General features: G+C 45.2%; 1 protein-coding gene across 2 annotated transcripts in view; it reads right to left on the bottom strand.

The window, feature by feature from the left end:
- The window catches only part of CACNA1E (calcium voltage-gated channel subunit alpha1 E), a 1,936,751-nt gene that overhangs the window by 335,627 nt on the left and 1,578,717 nt on the right, over window positions 1–22,407 (bottom strand). For both annotated transcript variants that reach the window (XM_086955515.1, XM_086955507.1), the window contains exons 20-21: window positions 5,688–5,789; window positions 539–1,132 (exon numbers count right to left, since the gene is read on the bottom strand). In XM_086955515.1, the coding sequence (XP_086811641.1) occupies window positions 539–1,132; window positions 5,688–5,789 (696 nt within the window). The remainder of the gene's footprint in view (window positions 1–538; window positions 1,133–5,687; window positions 5,790–22,407) is intronic.

Genomic DNA, 22,407 nt, shown 5'->3' with positions numbered 1-22,407 from the left:
AATCAGAAATATACATAAAGAAGGTGGGTCGGCAAGAGGTGTAGGAGATGGGTGAAAGGAAGACAACACTAAATTAGATAGGTGTGGAACTAGAAGGAAGATTTAAGAGAAACACATGCTGGATCTTCATTGAATTAACCCCTTGCATGCTGATGACTGAGCGGTTCCGTAATCAGCTACGGGTGAGCTGTGCTGATGACGGAACCGTTCCGTCATGACTCCGCCCGCGCAAGGCGGAGTCAGCATGGGCGGGGAATTCCCGCCGCACGCAAGGGGTTAAGAAAGAAAGTACAGTGTAAGGAGAGAAAAACAGGTGAGAAAGGTAACACCATTTGACTGATCAACTAAGGACAAAAGCAAAGCATGCACTACCCAAAGTGGTCTCTTGGTGACCTTGCCAGGCTTAGCTGCTAGGAAAACTGTATTTTTCAGTATCATTGAGCCTACTTTGGTCTATTAGGTGTGCTAATAAGTTGGCACTCCAATATCATACATCACCTTAAACTCTGTCCGTGTGATGATAATGAGCACAAATTACCTGCTTGAAGGACCGTCCTGCTCGCCTTGCTCCTGAGCCATGCCAGGTTTCTCTTCTTTTTTTCTCTCGAGCCCCTCCTGTACTCCCTCAACTGGTGACACTTCATCCAGACCTCTTTCGCGACTGGCTGAGGTACTATCTGAGGTCCCACCGGAGACCTCTCGGCTTTCTCTCGCTTTTCGATGCCTACTACGCCGTTGACTCTGTCTACGCCGTACCACATCTTCAACTGTCATGCCTTCATGTTCACGGCCCTCACAGTTCCCATGATAGGATTTGTGGCGCCAATGCTCTTTCTTGGTTCTGAGTGAGGGACTCCCCAAGCCTTCAGAGGTGCTTAGGCTGGGGTGGATGTTTAACGAGTCATCTGGGGCCTTCTCTGTTGGCAAATCTTCCTTCAGCATTGGCCCTTCACCCTTCTCAGTAACAGGGCCATGTAGAACATGGGTCTTACGGTAGAGGCTGGACTGTGGGTTCAGGCCAGCTGGCTCCTCATTCTCTATGGCCTCCTGGCTGTTCATCTGCATGTGGCGGCGCAGCTGGCTGGTGCGCTGTTCCCAAACAGACATTGTGTGTCTCTTCCGTCGATCCTTCCTAGGAACGAGAACCAGAGATGCGTTAATCTGCCCACCCAACATGATTGGAGAAGGAAGGGATCTCAGAGGACATGGATGAGCACAAAAAAGACAGAACGGGAGAACACATTATAATGCCAGACAAACACATATAAACCTGCATGCTGGATAAATCCCAATGTTCATGTTGACACCTAAAGAGACAGATACCAGCAGAAAAAGACTTACTTCTGAATCGATGGATTATGGTTTTTGAGACTATCAATCCAACTCTGCCTCAAAGACGCGAGGTCTAAATCAAGGAGAAGTGATCGGAGTGTCCGACTGGCCTAGATTAACAAGCAGGTGCTTCCGGAAGTACTGGAAAGGAGGCTGTGCCAATGTGTTGACACTTACGTGCTTCCCATAATTCGGTAAAATATACAGAACACGAAGAGGGTCAATTCCACCACTAACGAATAGGTAAAAATTATTTTAAGCCTGCAAAGTATGTGGCAGAATAGTTAGATTTAGAGTCAAGAAGTGTAAGCAAAGCTCAGAGAAGACCAATTGCCTGTTTATGTATAGCAGATGGACATCTGGAAATGGGCAAAGGAATATTGGTGCCAATAGCCCCACACTAACTGCAGGACACTAAAACTGTGGGATCAATTAGGCCTGGTAACTATCAGTAGATAAGACTCTTGTTTCCTGGCATATGGACTCTCACATTCGACAAATCTCAAAGAAAAAGAAAAGTATCCTACACTTTAGCGATCTGACGAGAAAGTGAACCCAGCAGTTGATGTGCTTCCCTGCATGCAGGCTGAGCTAGACACAAATACAGGAAACGCCTATGGGTGTGCCAGATATTGTTCATTTTTAGAAAGAAGCTATGCATCAGAACCTGGCTCAAAAGGACACGAGGGCCTGGCACAGTGCAGAGGAATCACAAAAATAAACCGCTGAATTTGCAGAGGTCTGGATGGAAAGAAGCAGCAAAGGCTAGGCTTGAGACTGCTGTGTTTGTGTTGGTAGAGCAGTGAATGTATACCACCCACACTTCCAGGAGAGAATCGTCCTAACTCGTGAAATGGAAGACTGAAGATACAAACCCAGTTTTCCAAATAGCTACATTTCAGCAATTGGTTCAGGAGCCTCGCCAGTGATGGCAGCTGGTGACATAGAAAACAGTGCATTAGCTAAGCCTGAGATCCAGCGGTGAAATACACATCCACTTGATGGCTCCTTGTTCTTTAGGTTTAGCCCACTATTCGAAGTAGCTTCTTCTGTTCTTTCAAAGGTAGGGATGTCCTAGTCCGTCCCACTCTAGGACCAAACACCAATATCTACTTTGTTACCCATTCAAAAACGTTTCTAAGCAATGGGTGTTCTGAAGGACAAAGTCACTCGGCTCTGTGAACATCATGGCAAAAATGGAGGGTTCACAGGATGGCTTCATCATGATGCTAGATTTCAAATGTAAATACTTGTGAATCATTCCCTCCTCTGAGCTATTAAATTATCCATATCGGTTTTTGTTGTAAAAAGAGAAGCATACACAGACAACATACCGCGGCTGCCACTGCAGTTGTGTGGTGGCTTTAAAATTCACCAGAACATAAAAAGCAGGTGGCAAGAAGCAGCACTATAGCTACATCCCCAAATAAATCAGAAAAATGTGCGTCAGAGGATACTATATTCTGATCTCTGTTGCTATCATGATGGTGATATCAAAGTGCCCAAACCATGGGTTACATAGCACTCCTTATTACATAAAAGGGAATCATCGGAAACTGTGCATATCTTCAAGAGGAGTCAGTATGTGCAAGAGGAGCTATCTAAGAGTGGATAGCAAATTCTTCTGTTTCCTTGAAATTTAAAGACAGTTGTGGGAGTGTCATGTTGAGAGAAAGCCATTTGTGTGGAGCTGCAAAGCGTTCAGGGGAGACTATCGAAGGAGGTCAAAGGTGAAGTAGTCTGAGAGGAGCAGAACCCGCAGCACAGCTCAGGTGTAATCAGAGGAAATATAAAGTAAACCAGATCGGGTTCAGGATCCAAATCACCAGGCCATTCTCATTTGGTAGTGAAGGGCCTGGACAGAATATGATAACCACTCCGAGGGGCGCTTTTTCAGCCTACCTCATTGACAATCACACACGGCTGTTGATTAGTCATTTTGCTAGTTACTAGTTCCTAGGTAGTTGGTAGGTTACAGACTGTGACCTTTCAGAAACCGCAAAACATTCAGCTGGCACTGAGCAGTATAGATTAGTTGTGACACAGCACTTGGAGACTCTTTGGGGTCTATTATTTTTGCTGCCCCTGAAAGTGAGGGCACCATGAAATTCTAGAATATGTTCGCAAAAGCTGTGATACTTCTCTTGAGAGATAGCAAGCCTGTGTACTAGCTATGTGTAGAGAAGCCAGGTACATATGCATCTGAAGATGGAACAGAAGGTTACAGGATAATCCCAGTGGGTAGCAATCAACACTCCAAAGTGCATGTTTCACCTTCTGTCATTTGTGAGAGTTCTATAAAGTCTCTTTAGGCTACAGTAAGGCAATGGATGGGACATTCCATATTCCAGTCACAAAGATTCTCAGAAAGCGAGTTCCAGCAATGTGTTTAGAGAGAACCAGGAAAAGTAACATAATAACTTAATCATAGTCAATAAATTGATCAATGCTGGCACCCAGTGTCTCCTACACATGTATACATGAATATGGGCACAGACACGCAACAAAAACAGTGTTGCATACACACTTACACAAGCAAACAGATCCATTGGCAAATCAAAAACACACACAGTTTGGCACACACCACCAACATGTAAACGCATACATCGGATGTAACCATCACACTTCACTTCTACGAAAACAGAGAAAAACACACAAGTTAATGTTACACAGACAGGTTGCATGTATATACATGCATTCATGCTCCTCAAGTCACTAGAAAGATCGAAATCCATATACACATCAACAGGTTCAGACATGTTACAGACAAGTACGCAAAGAGATGACGCACACAAGCACAACAGCAAACTAAAGGACAACAGTTCACTCCGACACATATGCAAAAACAACAGTACACACACACAACGTTACCCATATACAAATGCACTACCACACATGCACACAGAAATAGATATATTGGCATGAAAACAGCAACAAATACATGCAGATACATGTCTGCATATACACTGAACACACATGCACACAAGCACAATTTACAAATAACACCTGGTTATTGATGTGAACATGTCAGTCCCTATATGAATGAAGTGCCTTACAATGAACGGAATGGTAGCATCTAATCACACTAAGCAAATACAACATTTCTGTTTTGTTTCTCCTCCCATGCTCATTCCTTGACCTCCACCCCATTCTATTCCCTCGTTCTACACTCTCCTCTTCCTTAAAACCCCCTCTCTACTAAGACTCTTCCAACACTTCCTTGAATTCCCACCCTACCTACTTCCTGGCTATCATGATATGATAAAATCTCATAGATTTCAGTGCGCCATATGACCCTTTATTGAGGGGAACACCCACCCTGCATAGATTATACCTGATGCAGGTATAATGTAGCGCAGGGCTTTACAAAGTGTCGCAGCTGCTTAGATGCGTCACTTTTTTAAATACGGTGCAACGTGGTTCATTGTTTATGCCGCTGCAGCATCACAAAAAGTGACCCAACAGAGGTGCACATGTGTTGCAGGCCTTCATAAATAAGGCCCTCAGTCCTCTTCTAGTTCCTGCTCCTCCTAACTTCTAGTAACTATCGGCATTCTAAGATACATACATCTGTGTGCCAAATCTTCACCTCTAACATACCTCATTCTGCGCTCTCCAATTCGTGGTCTCTTTATCACCCTTTCTAGTTGATGGTGTGCAGGATTTTTATTATACCGATGAAATGTTCTAAGTTCTTGACTTTTCCTTGGGTTTCGTTCAATTCGTTTCTGCAAGCGTTATCTCGTGTCAATCAAATTTGAAGGCACAATCTTTTACAAGATGGGTCGAGTGTGGTTTTTTACACTCCCCTTTTTAAATAGCTTTTAGGTAAAAGTGACATTATTTTTAACGATAAATAGGAATCAAATCTCTATTTTGTGCAGTCTTTTTTATACCGTTCAGACAATGTAAGAGCTTTGTAACCGGACTGCACCAGCGTGTGCAGATGGAAGTCCTTCTGCAAGTCTGTACACCCTCAACTTGTAACAACACCATCTACTGAATTACTTCACAAGCACTGCTTCCTAATTTTCTCTGTGCCACCGAAATCCTTTTTCTGCCCTCCTTACCCACCTGCTATTAGTTTCTCCTTCCTTAATATTAATCTCTCTTTCTCCATAATTCCTCTCCCTGACTAGGTCCTCCTTTTTTCCAACCACCCCCAACTTTATTTTTCCATAACCCTCCCATCCCACTTTCTTCTATATAACGCCCTTAGCCCCTGTCCATTGCCCTTCTTCCAACCTTTTCTCTCCCCACCTTCACTTCCCTTCATCTCCCACCACTTTCCCTCTGCTTTCATTCTTCCATTCCCCGCTCCCTCCTACCCCAACATCCCCTCCCCACCCGCTTACCTTTTCCTATTCATGTTAGTATGGAGAGCTGCTGGAATGATTTGATGAACTTTAAACTTGCTTAATCCCAAAACGCTGCATAAACTATTATCAACAGAGACCCTGTAGGGATGCACAGAACAGAGAGGGTGTCTGAGGGGAGGAAGAGACCGTCCTTAACAACCCTACCTGTCCCCACCCGATCCTCGCCCTTCCTAGCAGATGAGGTATGGAGACAATGCTTGAGGGTACAGTACCTACTGCCACCTGCCAGGACTTCCAGAAACCTGAGATGCAACAGGCCCGAGAGCACATCTGAGAGATGCCTCGGATGGCAACACCTGAGAAGACACAACCCATGGAGTGACGGCTTCTTCCATCTTTTCCCCACACTCCTGTGCCCCTGTGCGTGTTATGTGCCATTCCATGTCTGCTGCCACAGCCTAAAGCAGACGTACTACCCAAAAACACAAATAACCTTCAGGTGCCAGGTATTCTGGACGTGGTATGCTGTTTTACATCAACCAGTTTATATAGTTGTTGTCAAATCACTACATTTAAAACTGTAGCCAAGTCTCTTGTCTCTGTTTCTCAGGAGTTGCAGTTGTTTTCGCACTAGATTCGTCTAGCAAGTGAACTAAGCATACAACGACAAACATCACAGCATTGGCACCAAGTTCGAGTTTCTGTTTCTGATCGTGAGAGTGTCTCAGAGTGAATTGGTGCAAAAGAAAGTCAATTCAGTGGAGGCAAAATAATTTGGACAAATTGTTAATTGGATGCATCGATCTGCCCATGACCCACTTGATCCCATTGGCTGTTGCCACAATAGATGTTTTTGGGTAGTACTGCTGCTGTAATACAGTCACTCCAATTTTAAGGCATTCATAGTGGTAAGAGAGCGAGTAGAGCACTTTAAGCAAACACATGCACAAGGCTCAGCATTTAATTGCACACATGTATACGCAGAAAGTGAAAAGCATGCACACACAGGCATTTTACTTATCCACACAGAAATATATTTAGAAAAACATAGTATTGGGCGCGCACAGACATCAAATTCACACACACATTCATTGATGGTTCTCTGCATTGCACCCACCAGGTCCATTTATGAACACGCAGGGGCATTCTTTTCCTCTCTCTCACATGCACCCGCACACACATACAAACACAGTCACATGATGTATACATATACACAGCAGTTACAGACACCAACATACAGACCTTTGCACACTCCTACTCAAGTGACACACTTAACGGTAAAAACAAAAAATGTCTTCAGCGCATTTGTGCACAACATCCTTGCACACCGGTGTCTTTCGGCGCATACATATGTGTTCACTGGTCCCCTAAGGGTAGCTTGTTTATATTTCTATCCTTAAGCTTCAGACACTTCATGGCTCAAATGTTGACCCGTTTCCAACTAGACCTAAAGAACTGAACGATGTCGGCCTCTGTAACCCTTGGACACTTATGGACAGATTTACACATGCAAAGAGTCGTTCAACCCCACCATACTCAAGCAAATATGCCAGCACGCGAACACCCAACCGTACACACAGCACACGGGTGTGGAAGCCTTTCACATGGCTAGGGCAAGCAGGATCTTCAGTTTGGAACACCCAGGGAAAATGCTGACAGCTTCAACCAGGGCCTCTAGTAGTCTCTACAGTCTCATGCACCCATTCCTCCCAGGGGAGATATATGGATTAGTGTTTCATAAGTGTATGAAGAACCGGGAGACCCAAGTCGTATTAGGGTTCCTCAACTTTGCGCAAATCACTACTCATCCTGTGCATCAGTTCCCTTGGCTACCAAAATTGGAACCGTTTATTACAAGGCTTAACTCCATTATTAATTGTTACAAGAAAAGCAGAACATTTACATTCAACTTTGCACCTTTTCGTACCCTTTAGCATTCCTTTTTGGCTTCTGTCCAGCTCTAACAACAATGTGCAGGCCAGGCATTGCACAAAATCTTGCTTTTTTCACTAATTGTATGGCTAAGACACATGTTCATATTACAAAATCCGTTATTGGCATAAAAATCATGAAGACGCTCAAATTGTATCTACAAAACGCTATAGTAAGCAGTCACATTTCCTTAAACAATGAACAGTGCAACCCATATGTGGGATTCTGAAACGTACCTGCTAGTGTCGAGAAACCGTTGTCATTTTTACAAAGGGATAAGAAACTTTCTCCGATATGAAAACTTCAATGCCTACCACCGACAACATTTTTGTTTTTATATTTCAGTAATAACACATATTAATAAACAATAAAGAAAAACTGAAAGGAAATTAAACATGTTTTAAATAGCACATTGGTCACCATTGATGAAAAAGCTATTTTTATGGTCTTTCTAGAGAAAGATTGAGCTGTCTTTCGCAGACAGTATTGTAACCAATCCTTTAATGTAAACATAGTGTGAGCTTTGGTCTGTCTCTTCCTTTTTCGTGACAGGGTAGCTTTCTTGTCTATTACAATTCCCTGCTCCTTATTCAAAGGCTTTCCTCCCTATTCCTGTATGAGATTTTGAACTCTGGACCATCTACGTTTCATCCTGCTTTTTGATTAGTCGTGAATTTCCGGCTAATGTCGGGGAACTATTTTTATATTTTCATTTTTCTGTGCCAAAGTAGGTTTAGCATGCAATGGGAGAACATGCCCTATTGTTCCTCTCTCTCCTCTCTGCCCCTCTCCCCTGGGTTCTCTATTTCACTCACTTACCTCTGTCTCTCTCTCTTGCCTTCACCCTCCCGGGTCATCCTTTCCTTCTGCCCTCACAGTAATCGTTTACCCTACTCACTGCCTCCGGATTACTCTTTCCTCCCCTCCTCAATGCTGACCCAGAGCACTGTTTCAGCTAGGTGTCTCCCCACGCCTCACTGCCCCTACCCTCCAGCAGTGGCAAAGCAAATAATGCTGGTTAGCCCTCTTGGAACTTTTTTTCGACCCTATCAAGATGGCTGCCCGCCACTATTTGCTTCCTCAATGGCAGTATTGGATTTGTCAATACCGACAGCAAACAAGTACTGGCACAGCAAGACCAGAAGGCGTTGCCCAAAGTTGGTATTGTTCCAATTTTAAATCTGAAAATTGGAGGAAACAAAGGAAATTGTTTAATTTAGAGGAAAATCAGCACTGTCAGCACTACGGAACAGCACAGCCCCAGAATACTGTACAGTAGCAGTTGGTTATTCACATCATTCTGACAGTCTACTTAAAGATGCAGGAAGTAAAACTAGTTCCATTCAATTGAGTCTTCAAGTAAGAGGGTGGACTGGGTAGGAATTCAAGATAACCCAAAATAGAGAACTGCTATTACAGCCAAGTAAAATGTTCTTTTCCATCATGTGATCATCATGAATATTAACACCGAATAGAATATTAAGTTAATCTCTTTCAAAAGGAAGCAGGAAAGCGATATAGCATGCAAGGCGGAGATGGAAATAGAATGAAAAGATTGCAGTGGCTTTACTTGGGCACCAGTTGTGAAACATGACTGATAAGAGAGCACAAATACCATTCAGTTTGAACTCAATTTCTCCTCCAAATTGAGGGGTTCATTGAAGACGAAGTCATACAGTGCAGCATAGAAAGTCACCTTGCTGCGCTGTGTGGCAGAGAAAGGGCAGGAATGCGCTGTACTTACAGCAATACAACACGTTCCAGCCTAGCACCAATGCAGGCACCCTTGCTTGCCTGTGTTGCATGCAGGATTGTATTTGTGCAGTGAGGGGCACCTTCCTGCACAAAACCAATCCTGAAATGCATATTTCTTTCATAGAAAGAGAAACTAAAAAGGAGAAATAGAGATATTTCTGCTCGTTACGTCTCCCCTCAGAAGGTGTAAGATTTTGACACATTTCCAGGTTTACACGTTCTTGTAAATCTTGGAATGCACCAAAATCCATGGGAGTTACTTGGGAATGCAATGCCAATGGAACGCCTTCCCGGGGCAGAGTAATGCAACGTCGTGATTTGCGCAGCGTTACTTCAGATTTTTTAAGCCACTCAGGGCCGCGCAAAGTGGCTTTGTGTAGCTTCAAAAATCTGACTTAGAGGTTTGTGTCATGCCTGTAGCACGTCGAGTGGTGCACACATGACACAAGCCTCTCATAAATATGCTCTAACGTCTATCGAAAGTCCTTAAAACAAACCATGGAAAGCTTGGCTTTATACACTTCCAGAGCCCAACATCACCTCCAACCAAGGATTTGTTGACGCATAAATCCCACATTGGAACAAGTGGAGACTGCACAAGGGTAACAAAGTGTTTATTACAAGTTATGCCTGTGTAGAAAATCTCACAGTTAATTAAACCCACTTGGCTTTATTACTGTCACGGTCACATACACTTTTGATGAAAGAAATGCACAACCTCTTTACAGAGTAGTAGGCAAAGAAAAAAAGGAAGAAAATCAATTCAATCCTGGAGTAATGAAGTATTAGTTTTGAAAGAAAATCCTGGAGTAATGAAGTATTATGTTTAAAAGAGCTTAAAGCTTTTAGTTAAAAACTATATTGCCAAAAGTTAAATCTACCAGTATTTATTCCCCACTGAAATAATAAAGTAAATCAGTATCTGACTGAATTTGAGAAAAAATAGATCAACCAGGTTGAAACCAGCACAGTGTAAATATATGGTGGGGAGAAAATCATGGGGTAACATCCTTCCCTCTCTCTGTCTGTCTTTCTAAATATATATATATACATATAAATAAATATATACATATCTATATATCTATATATATATATATATATATATAAAATAATGAACAAGCTACTTACCTTCGGTAACACTTTATCTGGTAGAGACAATATTTAGCTGAGTAGAGTAGATTCCTTACCTTTGAATTTCCCAGGTGTTGGGCTGGATCCGGAAACTTTTGCATGAGCAGTAACCATGTGTGCTGTCAGGTGTCTCTGTTCGGCTCCTCATGAAATCTTGTCATCTTTAGCATTGGTTATGACATCGTGGACACCTATATAGGCGCCACCCAGGCACGCAGACGTCAGTACTTTTAAATTTTCCACACCAGAAGTGCAGAGCCATGAAGTGGCTGACGTGATTGTGTGCCATAACTAGGACCCTGAAAAAGGGAGCAACACTCGCCCTAATAAATGAGTCTGCAGGATGGAGAGGCATGGGTGGGTCTATAAGGAATTTGCAGCTTCATATTGTCTCTACAAGATAAAATGTTACTGAAGGCAAGTAACTTTTTCATCTGATTTTGACTTCTAGCTGCAGATTCCTTACCTTTGAATAGATACCCACGCCATACCATCCTGGCGGTGGGCTGCGGACAGATTTCTCACACCAATGGGCAAAAAGCCCATCCCTGCAGACCTGATTGTCCAGGCAGTTGTGCTTGGCAAATGAGTGCAAAAATACCCAAGTTGCTGACTGATAGATGTCCAGGACTGGGACACCCTGAGTCAATGCCGTGGTACCAACCTTCCCTCTGGTGGAACGAGCCTGTAAGCCCTCAGGAGGATGCTTCTTACGCAGGGCATAGCAGATCGTAATGCAGAGAATGACCCAGCAAGAAATGGTCCATTTTTGTACTGCCCGACCTTTTTTGGCTTCCACATACCCCACAAAGAGTTTGTCACCCACCCAGAACTCTGCGCAGTAAAGGTAGAATAACAATGCTCTTTTTGGGTCCAGATGGTGTAGACGCTCCTCTTCCTTAGAGGGATGTGGGGGAGCAAAAAAGGTGGGCCGCGTGACTGATTGTCCCAGATGGAATGGGGTCATCGCCTTTTGCAACAATAAAGCCTGGTGCAAAGCACCACATTATTTCCAAAGATCATCATATAGGGAGACTCCTTTGATGACAATACCTGCAGGTCACTCTCCCTCCAGGCAGATGCCATTGCCACCAGAAAGACTGTCTTGATGGTAAGCAGCCGGAGGGGACAATTATGCAAAGGCTCGATAGGATTGCACATAATAAATGTGAGAACCAAATTAAGGTCCCACTGTGGCATGACAAAGGGCCTGGTTAGAAACATATGTACAAGCCCTTTTAAGAATCTATTTACAACAGGATATTTAAACAAGGAGGGTTGGTCTGGCAGCCACAACAAAGTGGGCAGAGCAGAAATATAACCATTGAGAGTACCTAACGCATAGCCCTGCTGGATAAGGGTAAGAATAAAAAGAAGTATAGTAGATATAGAGACAGAAAGAGTGTCAATAGACCTTTTTGTACAATATTTTACAAACTTTTCACCAACGAGAGGCATTTACTGTCTTCGAGGATATTACATACTTCGAGAGGAAGGCCAAAGCTAACAACTGTCGCAGCTCAATCTCATGGAGGTGCATGGAGGTGGAGAGTTGACAGGATCGGGTGGAGGACCTTACCCTGCTGTTGCAAGAGAACATCCTCCCAAAGGGGCAGCCTGATTGGAGGATCGATCCTCATTTTCAGAAGCTCTGGATACCAGACTCTTCTTGCCCTGTCTGGGGCCACAAGAATGGCTTGAGCATGGTCATTTTTGATCTTCTTCAGAACTTTGAGCAGGAGAGGTATGGGTAGAAAAGTGTACAATAGGCATGAGCTCCACTCGCGACGAAAAGCATTGCTGAGAGATAGCCGCCTTGGAAACTCCAAAGTACAAAACGGCTTACATTGTGCATTCTCTTCAGGAGCAAACAGACCTAAACAAGGCTCTCGCTTAAATAATTAAAATGTACTGTTTTTTTACTTTTTGTTATTCTTTGAACTCATTTCCTACATTGCGTACGTTTAAGATTACCTGGGAATTTTATTTTCCATTGCATGATTACCCTGTCCCAGGAATTGTATCAATTATCAGGGGGTCCTTGATATTCACTCATTTCTAACCAAGGCTCTCTCCACTGTTGAAAGAGGCCTTGTGCAACCTCTGTCTGGAGACGCCATTCATGATCCACTAGGCATTGACGTCTGAGTTTGTCTGCCCTGGCATTCAGAGAACCTGCCAGGTGTTAAGCCACCAGGGTTATGCCCTGTTGTTCCAGCATGTCCAGAGATGCAGGGCCTCTTGACAAAGGCTCCACGACCCCACCACACCCTGCTTGTTGCAGTACCACATGGCGGTGATATTGACCGTGAACACTTTCACAATATTAGGAGGGCAACCTAATTTCCTTGTTCACATTGAATTTTCCAATTTGCATTGCATGTTTCTGTAGTCATTCTTTTGTTTTCAATTGTTTTCCATATCTCGTTTTTCATTTCATTTCCAGGTGGTGGTATCTTTTTCCATAAAGTAATTATTATTAAATATCCAATTCCAGCACACTTAAAACAAACCCAGCCAAAGCATTTAATCCCTTATAGGGACTTCATCAGCGCAATTTGACTTATCCTCCTTCTCAAAATTCTTCTTTTCCATTCATCCCCGTTTAAATGTCTGGGCTCCTTTTGAGCAGCCTTTCAGCATGTGTGTCCTAGTCCTATCCAATCCATCTGTACATGGACACCTGCACTAACTTCCCCTTGACAGAGGAAAGAAATGCTTTCAATGAGAACCGGATTGCCCGAAACTACAACAAATTGATGTGAAGCCTCCACTCCTCCGGAGACCGGTGTCCCCTAATCTCCACCTCCCCCAGATGGCTGCCCCATCTTAGGAGTGATGTACCTGTCACTGCTGTGAGATCTGGGTGGGGAAGGGATAGGGGTCTGCTTTTGACCCAATTGCTGTTCATTAACCACCACTGCAGGTCTTTTGCAGTTCCCTCCGAGATCTGGACCATGTCGGAGAGATTCCCCTAATGTTACACCCAATGGAACCTCAAATCCCACAGTAGAGCCTGCATACATCATCTGGCGTGTTTTACTAACAGGATGCAGGGGGCCATGAGGTCCAGCAGCCTCAGACTCAGTCTCACCGAAATCCAGGACAGAAGCTGAAACATCGATATCCTAGACTGAATATCCTGGACGTGCTGCTCGGGAGGATAATCCCAAAACTGCACTGTGTTCAGAACAGCTCTGATGAAAGGGAGCATCTGAGATGGAGTCACTTGTGACTTCTGCATGTTTATAGAGAACCCCAACGAATGCAGGAGGTTCGCTGTACTCTGAAGGTGGAAGACCACTACCTAGGGCGGGGACACCTTCAACAGTCTGTCATTGAGTTAGGGGAATACTGAAATCCCTAATCTGTGCAGATGAGCTGCGACCACCACCATCACCTTGGTGAACACCCGAGGGGCACTAGTAAGGCCAAAAGGCAGCACAGAACTGAAAGTGCTCATGGCCTACCTTGAACCGCTGCTAACGCCTGTTGCCTGGCAGGATGGAGATGTGAAAAAACACATCTTGTAAATTGAACCCTACCAGCCTGTCTCCTTGGTCTAGAGTAGACAAGACCTGAGCCAATGTGAGCATCTTGAACTGCTCCTTTTTGAGGAAGAGATTGACCGTTGGAAGATCAAAAATGGACCACAACCCTTTGTTCTTTTTCAGAATCAGAAAGTAACAGGAATAGCGACCACTGTCTACTTCTGAAATCAGATCCCTCTGTATAGCCCCCTTGGAGTAAAGTTAGATGATTCTCAGGCAGCCGTTCTTGAATTGACGGAATAGAAGGAGGAAAGAAAGGCAGAGAATAGCCCGCCTGAATGATCTGCAAGACACACTTGTCCGATGTTATGGACCTCCAGTGGAGAAGATAGTGAAGAATTCTACCTCCAACTGGAGTAGAATGGCCTTGCAGACTCAAACTACAAGTGCTGGAGGCTGCAGCTGCCGAGGGCTGGGTGGCAGAGGACTTCTGGCTTCCACTCTGAGGTCAGAATGAGCCGCGTCCACAGCCTCGCACAACTTGGGGGAGTCTGCGCAGGATAGTGGCCGCGATAAGCTTGGCATGGCTGGAACCCCCTTCTACTGCCACGAAAGAGGAGAAAGCTAGCCTGGTCTCAAGGTGTTACAGAGAGGCCCAATGATCTGGCAGTAGAAAGAGAGTCCTTAAAGTGATCCAAGAAGCCAGATGTTCTTAGCCAAGCATGGCACCGCAAGGCCACCACCAATGAAACCGCTCTGCCCAGCGAGTCAGTCATGTCTAGGCCACACCTAATGGGGAATGTTGCTGAATCTCTCCCATCCTTCACTGCCTGGGAGAGTACAACCCGAGCCTCACCTGGGGCCTGTGGCAGCACTTGCACAACCGTCTCCCAAAGGGAGTGGGATAAATGGCCCAATTAGCAAGCTGTATTCACCGGCTGCAATGCCAGGCTGGTGGAAAAAAACATCTTCCCAAGTGTGTCCAGCCTCTTAGATTCCCTATCCAGAGGAGCAAAAGGGAATGTGCCATGGGATGTGGAAGCCTGATCCACCAGGCTCTCATGGCTGGGGTGTTGGCTGAGGAAACTTAGGTCGCCTGGAGCAGGGCGATGGGGCGTGCAATAGCCCTGTTCATAGGAGCCCCTGTGCTAGGCTTGGACCACGAGTCTAGAAGGCCATCCGTCAGTGCTTCTTTAAAGGGCAATAGGGGTTTGGAGGTGGAAGCACCAGGCCGAAGCACTTCAGTCAGGAGATTAGTCCTGACCTGCACGGAGACAGCTCCAGTCCAAGGACCTCTGCTGTCCTTACCACTGTGGCATAAGAAGCCCCTTCCTCCATAGCCACCATCAGTGGAGAGAGCATACCAGTATTTGAGAATGTGTCCTGTCCCCTGGCTTCCCCAAGTTCCTCATACCAGTCCATATGTTCTGCTGAAACATCTGGTATTCTAAAGGGTCCATAGACCCCTCACAGTCATCTCCTGTGCCTGAACCATCCTTGAAATGTCCACACAACAACATAGAACGTCTTGGTTCTGCCAGCGCTAGAGTCGACGACGAGCGACGCCGGTCAGGAATAAGGATGGGACTGACATCGCCGGTGGGCTCTGGCAGCACCAATCTTCGGGCCCGAAGCAGAAGAAGATCGCGTTGACATGACCTATATCGTCCCAGATCCACGATGAGATCCATGAGGCCCCACCAGCACTGTGGCTGGAGCAGACGGCATTGAATCCGATAGGGCCTCCTTTGACGGTGCGGGGCCCAAAGAAGGTGTTGGCCCAATCAAATATGTGGTGCATGGCCTTGTAAAATTATTTTATCTGAGTGGTTGTTGCTCTAGCTCCTGGAAATGGGGGAGGACTAAAGTCAACCCTGCCTCAGCAGACCTGTGCCTAGAACGTTGGTTCTCCTTACCTTGTTTGTCGACGGATGGCAGTGCCCCAAAGACTTCAATTGGAAGGAAGAGGGCTTGGGGCTCCTAGAGTGGTCCTGCGATCTTCTCTTCTCTAATGGGAATGGGACCCCCATGGAGTCTTGCTGGCTTGTGCCGACTGCCGGTACCAAGGAGCTTCAAGGCTCGCTCCTGTAAGGCCTTCGGAGCCATGCCCGACAGTGCGAGCATGACATTGTGTTGTGGTGGCGCTGGAGAAACCAGAGGCAGACAGGGTGGGGGCTGGTTGCTGACATGGCGTGGTGACAGGTGCCACATGATTCAAACCATGTCCTTCTAGTAAATTCTTGTACATAGAATTATCTTTTTGTTCAACAAAAAGTCAAAAATACCTGTGAAAAAGAGACAGAGGGATAGCTCTTTTCCGGATCAGTGCTTAACTGGCACAGAAAGAAAAGAACTGATGTCCACACACCTGGGTACCACCTACATAGGTGACCATGACATCAAAACAGACGCTAACAATGCCGACAATGTCACGCAGAACCAAACAAAGCCACCCTATGGCACGCAGGGGTACTGCTCACTTAAAAGTTTCCGGATCCAGGCTGAAGCCTCGGAAATTCAAAGGTAAGATATCTGCATTTAGAAGTCTCTATCAGATATATATATATATATATATATATATATATATATATATATATATATATATATATATATATATATATATATATATATATATATATATATATATATATATATATATATATATATATATATATATATATATATATATATATATATATATATATATATATATATATATATATATATATATATATATATATATATATATATATATATATATATATATATATATATATATATATATATATATATATATATATATATATATATATATATATATCCTCAGGGAAGATCTACCACCAAATTGGTCACATTTGGGAAAACTAGGGCGCTTAAAGACCATTTGGTACATAGCCACCATGAGAGCCATATTATACAACCTCAGTTGAAACAACTTAATGGCTTTTATCCGTGTGGACGCTGCAAAGCGTGTAAATATAGCAAACAAACTTTATCCTATAAGATCCCTGGACTAGCTACACCTAAAAGAATACAGAAATTCCTGACATGCACGACACCCTATGCCATATACTGTTTAACATGTCCCTGTGGGATGAGGTACATAGGGAGTACGACCCATCCGGTCAAGATTCGCATATTAGAGCATATGCGAGCGATTAATAATGCGAATGCATCTTACCCTGTCGCCAGACATTTTGACAAAGCACATGGGCGCAACAGGGATCTGTTGTCATACATATGCTTAGATAGCGTCCCCGTGAGTGTAAGGGGGGGCGACCGGCTACAGAAATTGAGGCGACTAGAGTCGCGATACATTATAGATTTACAAAGTAAAATGCCGAATGGTTTAAATGTCCATGAAGAACTGGCGGTACATTTGGGCTAAAGATGATCTGTATGATTGTGTAATGAATTCTCTTGAATGATGTCTTCTTCTATTATGTGTATAAATATGAATTATTCGGATGAATTAACAGAAGTTTAAGTTGACCTGAACTAGCATCAAATACATTTATGTGTCATATTTACTATGTTTGAACTGGTAGCCCATCCAGGGCAGGATTGTAGGAGTTTTTTATGTTGGACTTCGCTTCGGTATATGCCCATCTTTGGGCGAGATTATGATGAAATGGGTTATTGTTATGGATGAGCTCATTTGGTTGTCACAAAACTTGTTTGAGAATCTTAATGTTTGCGATATATATCGCGTCTCGATTGTACATCTGAACTGCAATATGGAGTTGCGTTGTAAATGGACGAATAGTCCACTTTCTATGTTCATGATAGTAATCATGTGATGCATATTTAAATTACGAACTAACATGGCGCCAACTGTTAAGCAAATTGACAAAGGCTAAACGCCGAAACGCGTCTTTGATGTGCTAGAGGTTTTTTAAATAAAACTTTTAGAAAAACCATCCCCGTGAGTGCCGCGCATCTGTACAGGCGTAACCCTGATGGATGATTGGAGCCGAGTGTATGTGACGGGTACACCCCCGTCAAGCGGGCACCCGCTTGCGAGTGCGGCAGGCTGGTGTTGTTGGAGCTGCAAAATATATCTATACTACTATTATAAAGAGAGAACTGTGTCCTTTGAGCCAGGTAAACTCGAAAAGTACACAACCAATCGCAACACCCAATACAGCGTTGGAAAGGAAGGGTCCTGTAGATGGACATAGGCTATAAAAAAAACAAAAAAAACTTTCTTTAAAAAAATAAACAATAAAAAAAAATTAGTCCCTAAGAAGTAGCGCCGGCCGTGTGAGCAAACAACGTGGACGTGCGTGCTGACATCATCTAGCGCGGGGAGGAGCGGCGGACAGCAGCGGTGAAGTCGGGCTGAGATAGATGAAGCACGGGGAGGAGCGGAACGTGTGCGGCTGACTGAAGCAATGGGAGGAGGCGCAACGAGGAGCGGTGAAGTCGGGCTGAGGTAGGTGCAGAAAGTGTGCGGCTGACTGAAGCAATGGGAGGAGGTGGAACGAGGAGCGGTGAAGTCGGGCTGAGGTAGGTGAAGAGCGGGAGCGCTGGGAGGAGGCGGAACGTGTGCGGCTCAGTGAACTACTGGGAGTAGGTGGAACGTGAAGTGCAGGGAGGAGTGGCTCGTTAGCGCGGGGAGGAGAGGTGAACTGTGTGCGGATGATTGGGGACCATGAAGGTGGCGGTTTGGCTGATTGGGGGCCCTGAAGGTGGCGGTTGTGCTCCAGGGGACCCCCAGACAACGTCAGGACGGGCTGCGGCCCTGAATATATATAACAAAAAAAAAAAGATATATATATATATATATATATATATATATATATATATATATATATATATATATATATATATATATATGAATGAAGATGCCAGGATATCTCCGCTGCAGCTCCAGAACATGAGAGTGCGTCCTCGTTAAGGACCATCCAAGCTAAGTCCACACAAATATTCTTTCACTTCGTAACAAGGATGACGACGCCGTGTACAAGTGCAACAAAGTTATTTTATTCACTGGCTCTAATTGGACGCGTTTCGCCTGTCTTGCAGGCTTGCTCACCAACACGGAAGTAATGTTTTTCACTCACTTTTAAACATGCATTTTTTGTTGTGAGTGACGTGTGGACTACAGTGGAATTAAAACTGGAGACAGACTTATAGTTTTTCAATTCAATGCATTAACAAGTCACAATTCAATTTGACTCAAATCGATTTACATGCCGATTGATAAAAAATGTATTGTATAATTTATACCAGAATATAGAAAAATACTTCATGCATTTAGCAATGCCCAGGGATAAAACGAACTCCCCACAATTCAGTGCAAGTCTAGGCAACGATATTCTGGAATAGACCACATTCTCAATCATATTCCATAATAAAATTCAAATTCCGCCCAATTAGGCTAGTGTACACACTGCTAATGCATATCAACAGTAAACCATTCAGCCCATGTGGGCATAATCATCAGCATGAATTCATTTTCTTTTCCAAAAAAAACGTTTTACAAAAGTGCAAAGTGCAGAACGTGCTAACTAACGTAGAAATCCTCAATCTTTGGTTGAGGATTTCTGTATATATATATATATATATATATATATATATATATATATATATATATATATATCACCTACTGGCGGTCGCCAGTAGGTAGTTATTGTAGGAAGGTAGATACCTGACTATGGTTACCCCCAAATTTTTTTTCCTGGTGTTTCACTGGTTTACGACTTTCTCGGGCTGTGGGCCTGCCAATCAGACCCACAGCCAAGCTGTTCTCTCGCTAAATTGATATGTGTACCTTAGGTGCATTACCCAATTGGAACTGGGCCACCCTGTCAGACCCTGTAACTCAGGGCATCGGTGTACCCAGGGCCTACCAGGGGCTGAAGCATGTATTATGCCACCCCTGGATGGCCATCTAAATCTGACACAACTGGCTGCACGACAGCTGGGGCCACGTGGCGTACTCGCTCGTTGCTGTAGGTGTAGTATCCCTATACCTAACCTTAAAATGGACACCCGAGTTCCTCTCAGTCACTCCTATGGCAGGCCTTGACAATCCTGAAGGCAGAGTGCATGGAACCGTGTGAATTGGGCTCTGGCACGAGCTGAGCCCGGTTGCAGCTTGCGGAACCAAGACCCAATGGCTGTTCCATGATAACGCGTATCACATCGGTAACTTCGGTATCGCGTTATCAAGACATGTCGAGTAAGGTGTCATACGAATCGGGATGCTGCCCCCTCACCAATTCTGGCGACGAGGTTAGCATTCCGCCCTTCTAGAGGGACACGACATGTACGTAACTGTGAACCCCGGTTAAAGTTAACTGAAGCCTCAGCTCCACAAAATGGACGCTGCCACCACAGACACGAGTCTGACCTCCTGCTGCTGGGAGTCCTTCCAGCGAGGAGAGCTTGGACAAAGGGTTTCCTGTCAAGGGCGGTGTTAGCACCGTCCCAGACAGGGTTTGTGTATTCTGGGTAGGTAGGGCTTTGCAAGAAGGTGACTGCGGAGTGGCACCCCGGTGCTCATTACGCATCTGCCGGCTAGAACCAGTTCCAGGGGCGCGCAGCCCCTGACCTGGGGAAAGTCCAGCAGGGGGAGAGGGGTGTAACTACCCCCCTTCCTGGTCCCACCCTTAGGGCAGGACCTAGTCATGTACCCACCCCTTTCTTTAGGATAAAGGCCGGAGCGGGGACCCTTCCAAATTAGATCATCTTTGAATCAAGAATACTTTCTACGAAAGGACTTCAAGACTCTTCTCAAGATTTCTCCCTTGTGGCTAAGGAGTAGTCACCCTGCATCCGCAGGCACCATCTAAGAACTCTGCGGTTTGCTGCAAGTCCTTCCTCAAGGATCCGACGACCCAGCTCGACGAGAACCGGCTTCCCTGGCACCTCTGACCTCTACCCACGTCGTCAGCTCAGCTGAGATCTGTGGGTGTGACGAGACCTCGAGGGACCGGTCATCATCAAAACCTGCACGCTTTCTTAATCAGCACGACCATCGAAGCAATTCTCTGGTGAGTGCTCTGGGGTCCGAGAAGCCCCGACCCTGAGTAGCTCCAGCACCGAAGTGCAGTCTCCCAGCATCTCCACGATCTGCGTGGGGCCCTTCTGCTCGCTGCTCAGCACGTTGTCTGGTCACTAGCCGCTGGCTTGTGCCCTTCTTTGACGACATCCGACAACCAATGCTGCTGGTCTGGTTGCTCCAGACCGGCCCTTGCTCCCTTTTCCAAGAGGAGCACCCCGGACCCTCCTGGTCCACTCAAGACGCCATTTTAGGCCCACCACGTGGCCCTGAAATCTGCCAAGGCTTGTTGCCCCAATCCTGGGCCCAGCGACGCCGACAGCATCAACCTTCGTGGGACAGCTCGCACCTCCATCCTGGTCGCCGACAACGCCTCCTGGTCCGTGAGACTGCAGAGCCTAGCGTCGCCCACTCACCTAGTCGAGGTGACGGCCATCCGGTGCCTTTCTGGTACCCTCTGACTACTGGCTAGTAGTACGAACTTGGGCCCCTCTTCTTTCAGGTATCAACGATCACTGATCCAGGCTTGGATCTCTACGAACTATTCATCACTGGTCGCCGGCCAGCAACTCCTTTTCTTCCGGCTCCTGGCTCGTCAGCGAAGACCCCCGACGCCTGTAAGACTTGTGCAGCCGCAGCCCTCGTGGCTAGGTAACTTCAGCATTTCGGTGCCTGCATAGCCTCCTTACTCTAGGGTCCCGAGTCCCTCGCTTCCGACTTGCCTTATCGGGTCCGCCCGAGACCACTAAAACTTTCCGTGCCCTCGGGCACTTGTTTTAATTGTGCACTTGAAGTATTTTCTAAGAGCTTTTTGGTCTGTGCTTAGTACCCTGTCCTCATAAAGAGTACAGGGCTGTTGTGATTCTAATAAATATACTGTTTATTTTCATAACACTTGTGTGGTGTCCTTTCACTTGGTGTTCAAGGGGTATGTGATGGTATTACAGCTGGCTTAACACGCCCTCTAGAGTGTAGCCCGAAGACTGCTCGTATCCACGCTACTAGGATAGCTGGTCTAAGGTTGACTTACAACCAATCACCATAAGGGTCGTTTGGAACGATACATAGTGGTCGCTAGAATAGCGAACGCAGCATATCGGGCCAACTTCTCACAGTAATAGTTAGGATTATTTTCAATGCAAAATCTCAACATTCTATTTTGAATAACTTTGGCGCCGGTTGAGGAATCTGCCTGAAAATTTCCTCAAATTTGCCTGGCAGCGCTCCGGTCCTTCCCTGAAAGTTTGGGGGGGGGGGATTCGTCAAGCGGGGGCCAAGATAAAAGGGGGGTCCCAAAACATGTTTTCCCCATGTTAATTTCCATAGGGCGGTCGACCTCACTTTTAGCCCGAACGGCTGAATGGATTTCCACCAAACTTGGCAAAATTGTAGGGTCTGGTAGCCCGATGTGCCTTTCCTATGTCTCAAGATATGTTCT

The sequence above is a fragment of the Lissotriton vulgaris genome, chromosome 1_1 (genome assembly GCF_964263255.1).
Source record: "Lissotriton vulgaris chromosome 1_1, aLisVul1.2, whole genome shotgun sequence".
Classification (NCBI taxonomy): Eukaryota; Metazoa; Chordata; class Amphibia; order Caudata; family Salamandridae; genus Lissotriton; species Lissotriton vulgaris.
This window is presented reverse-complemented; position numbering and strand designations above follow the sequence as displayed.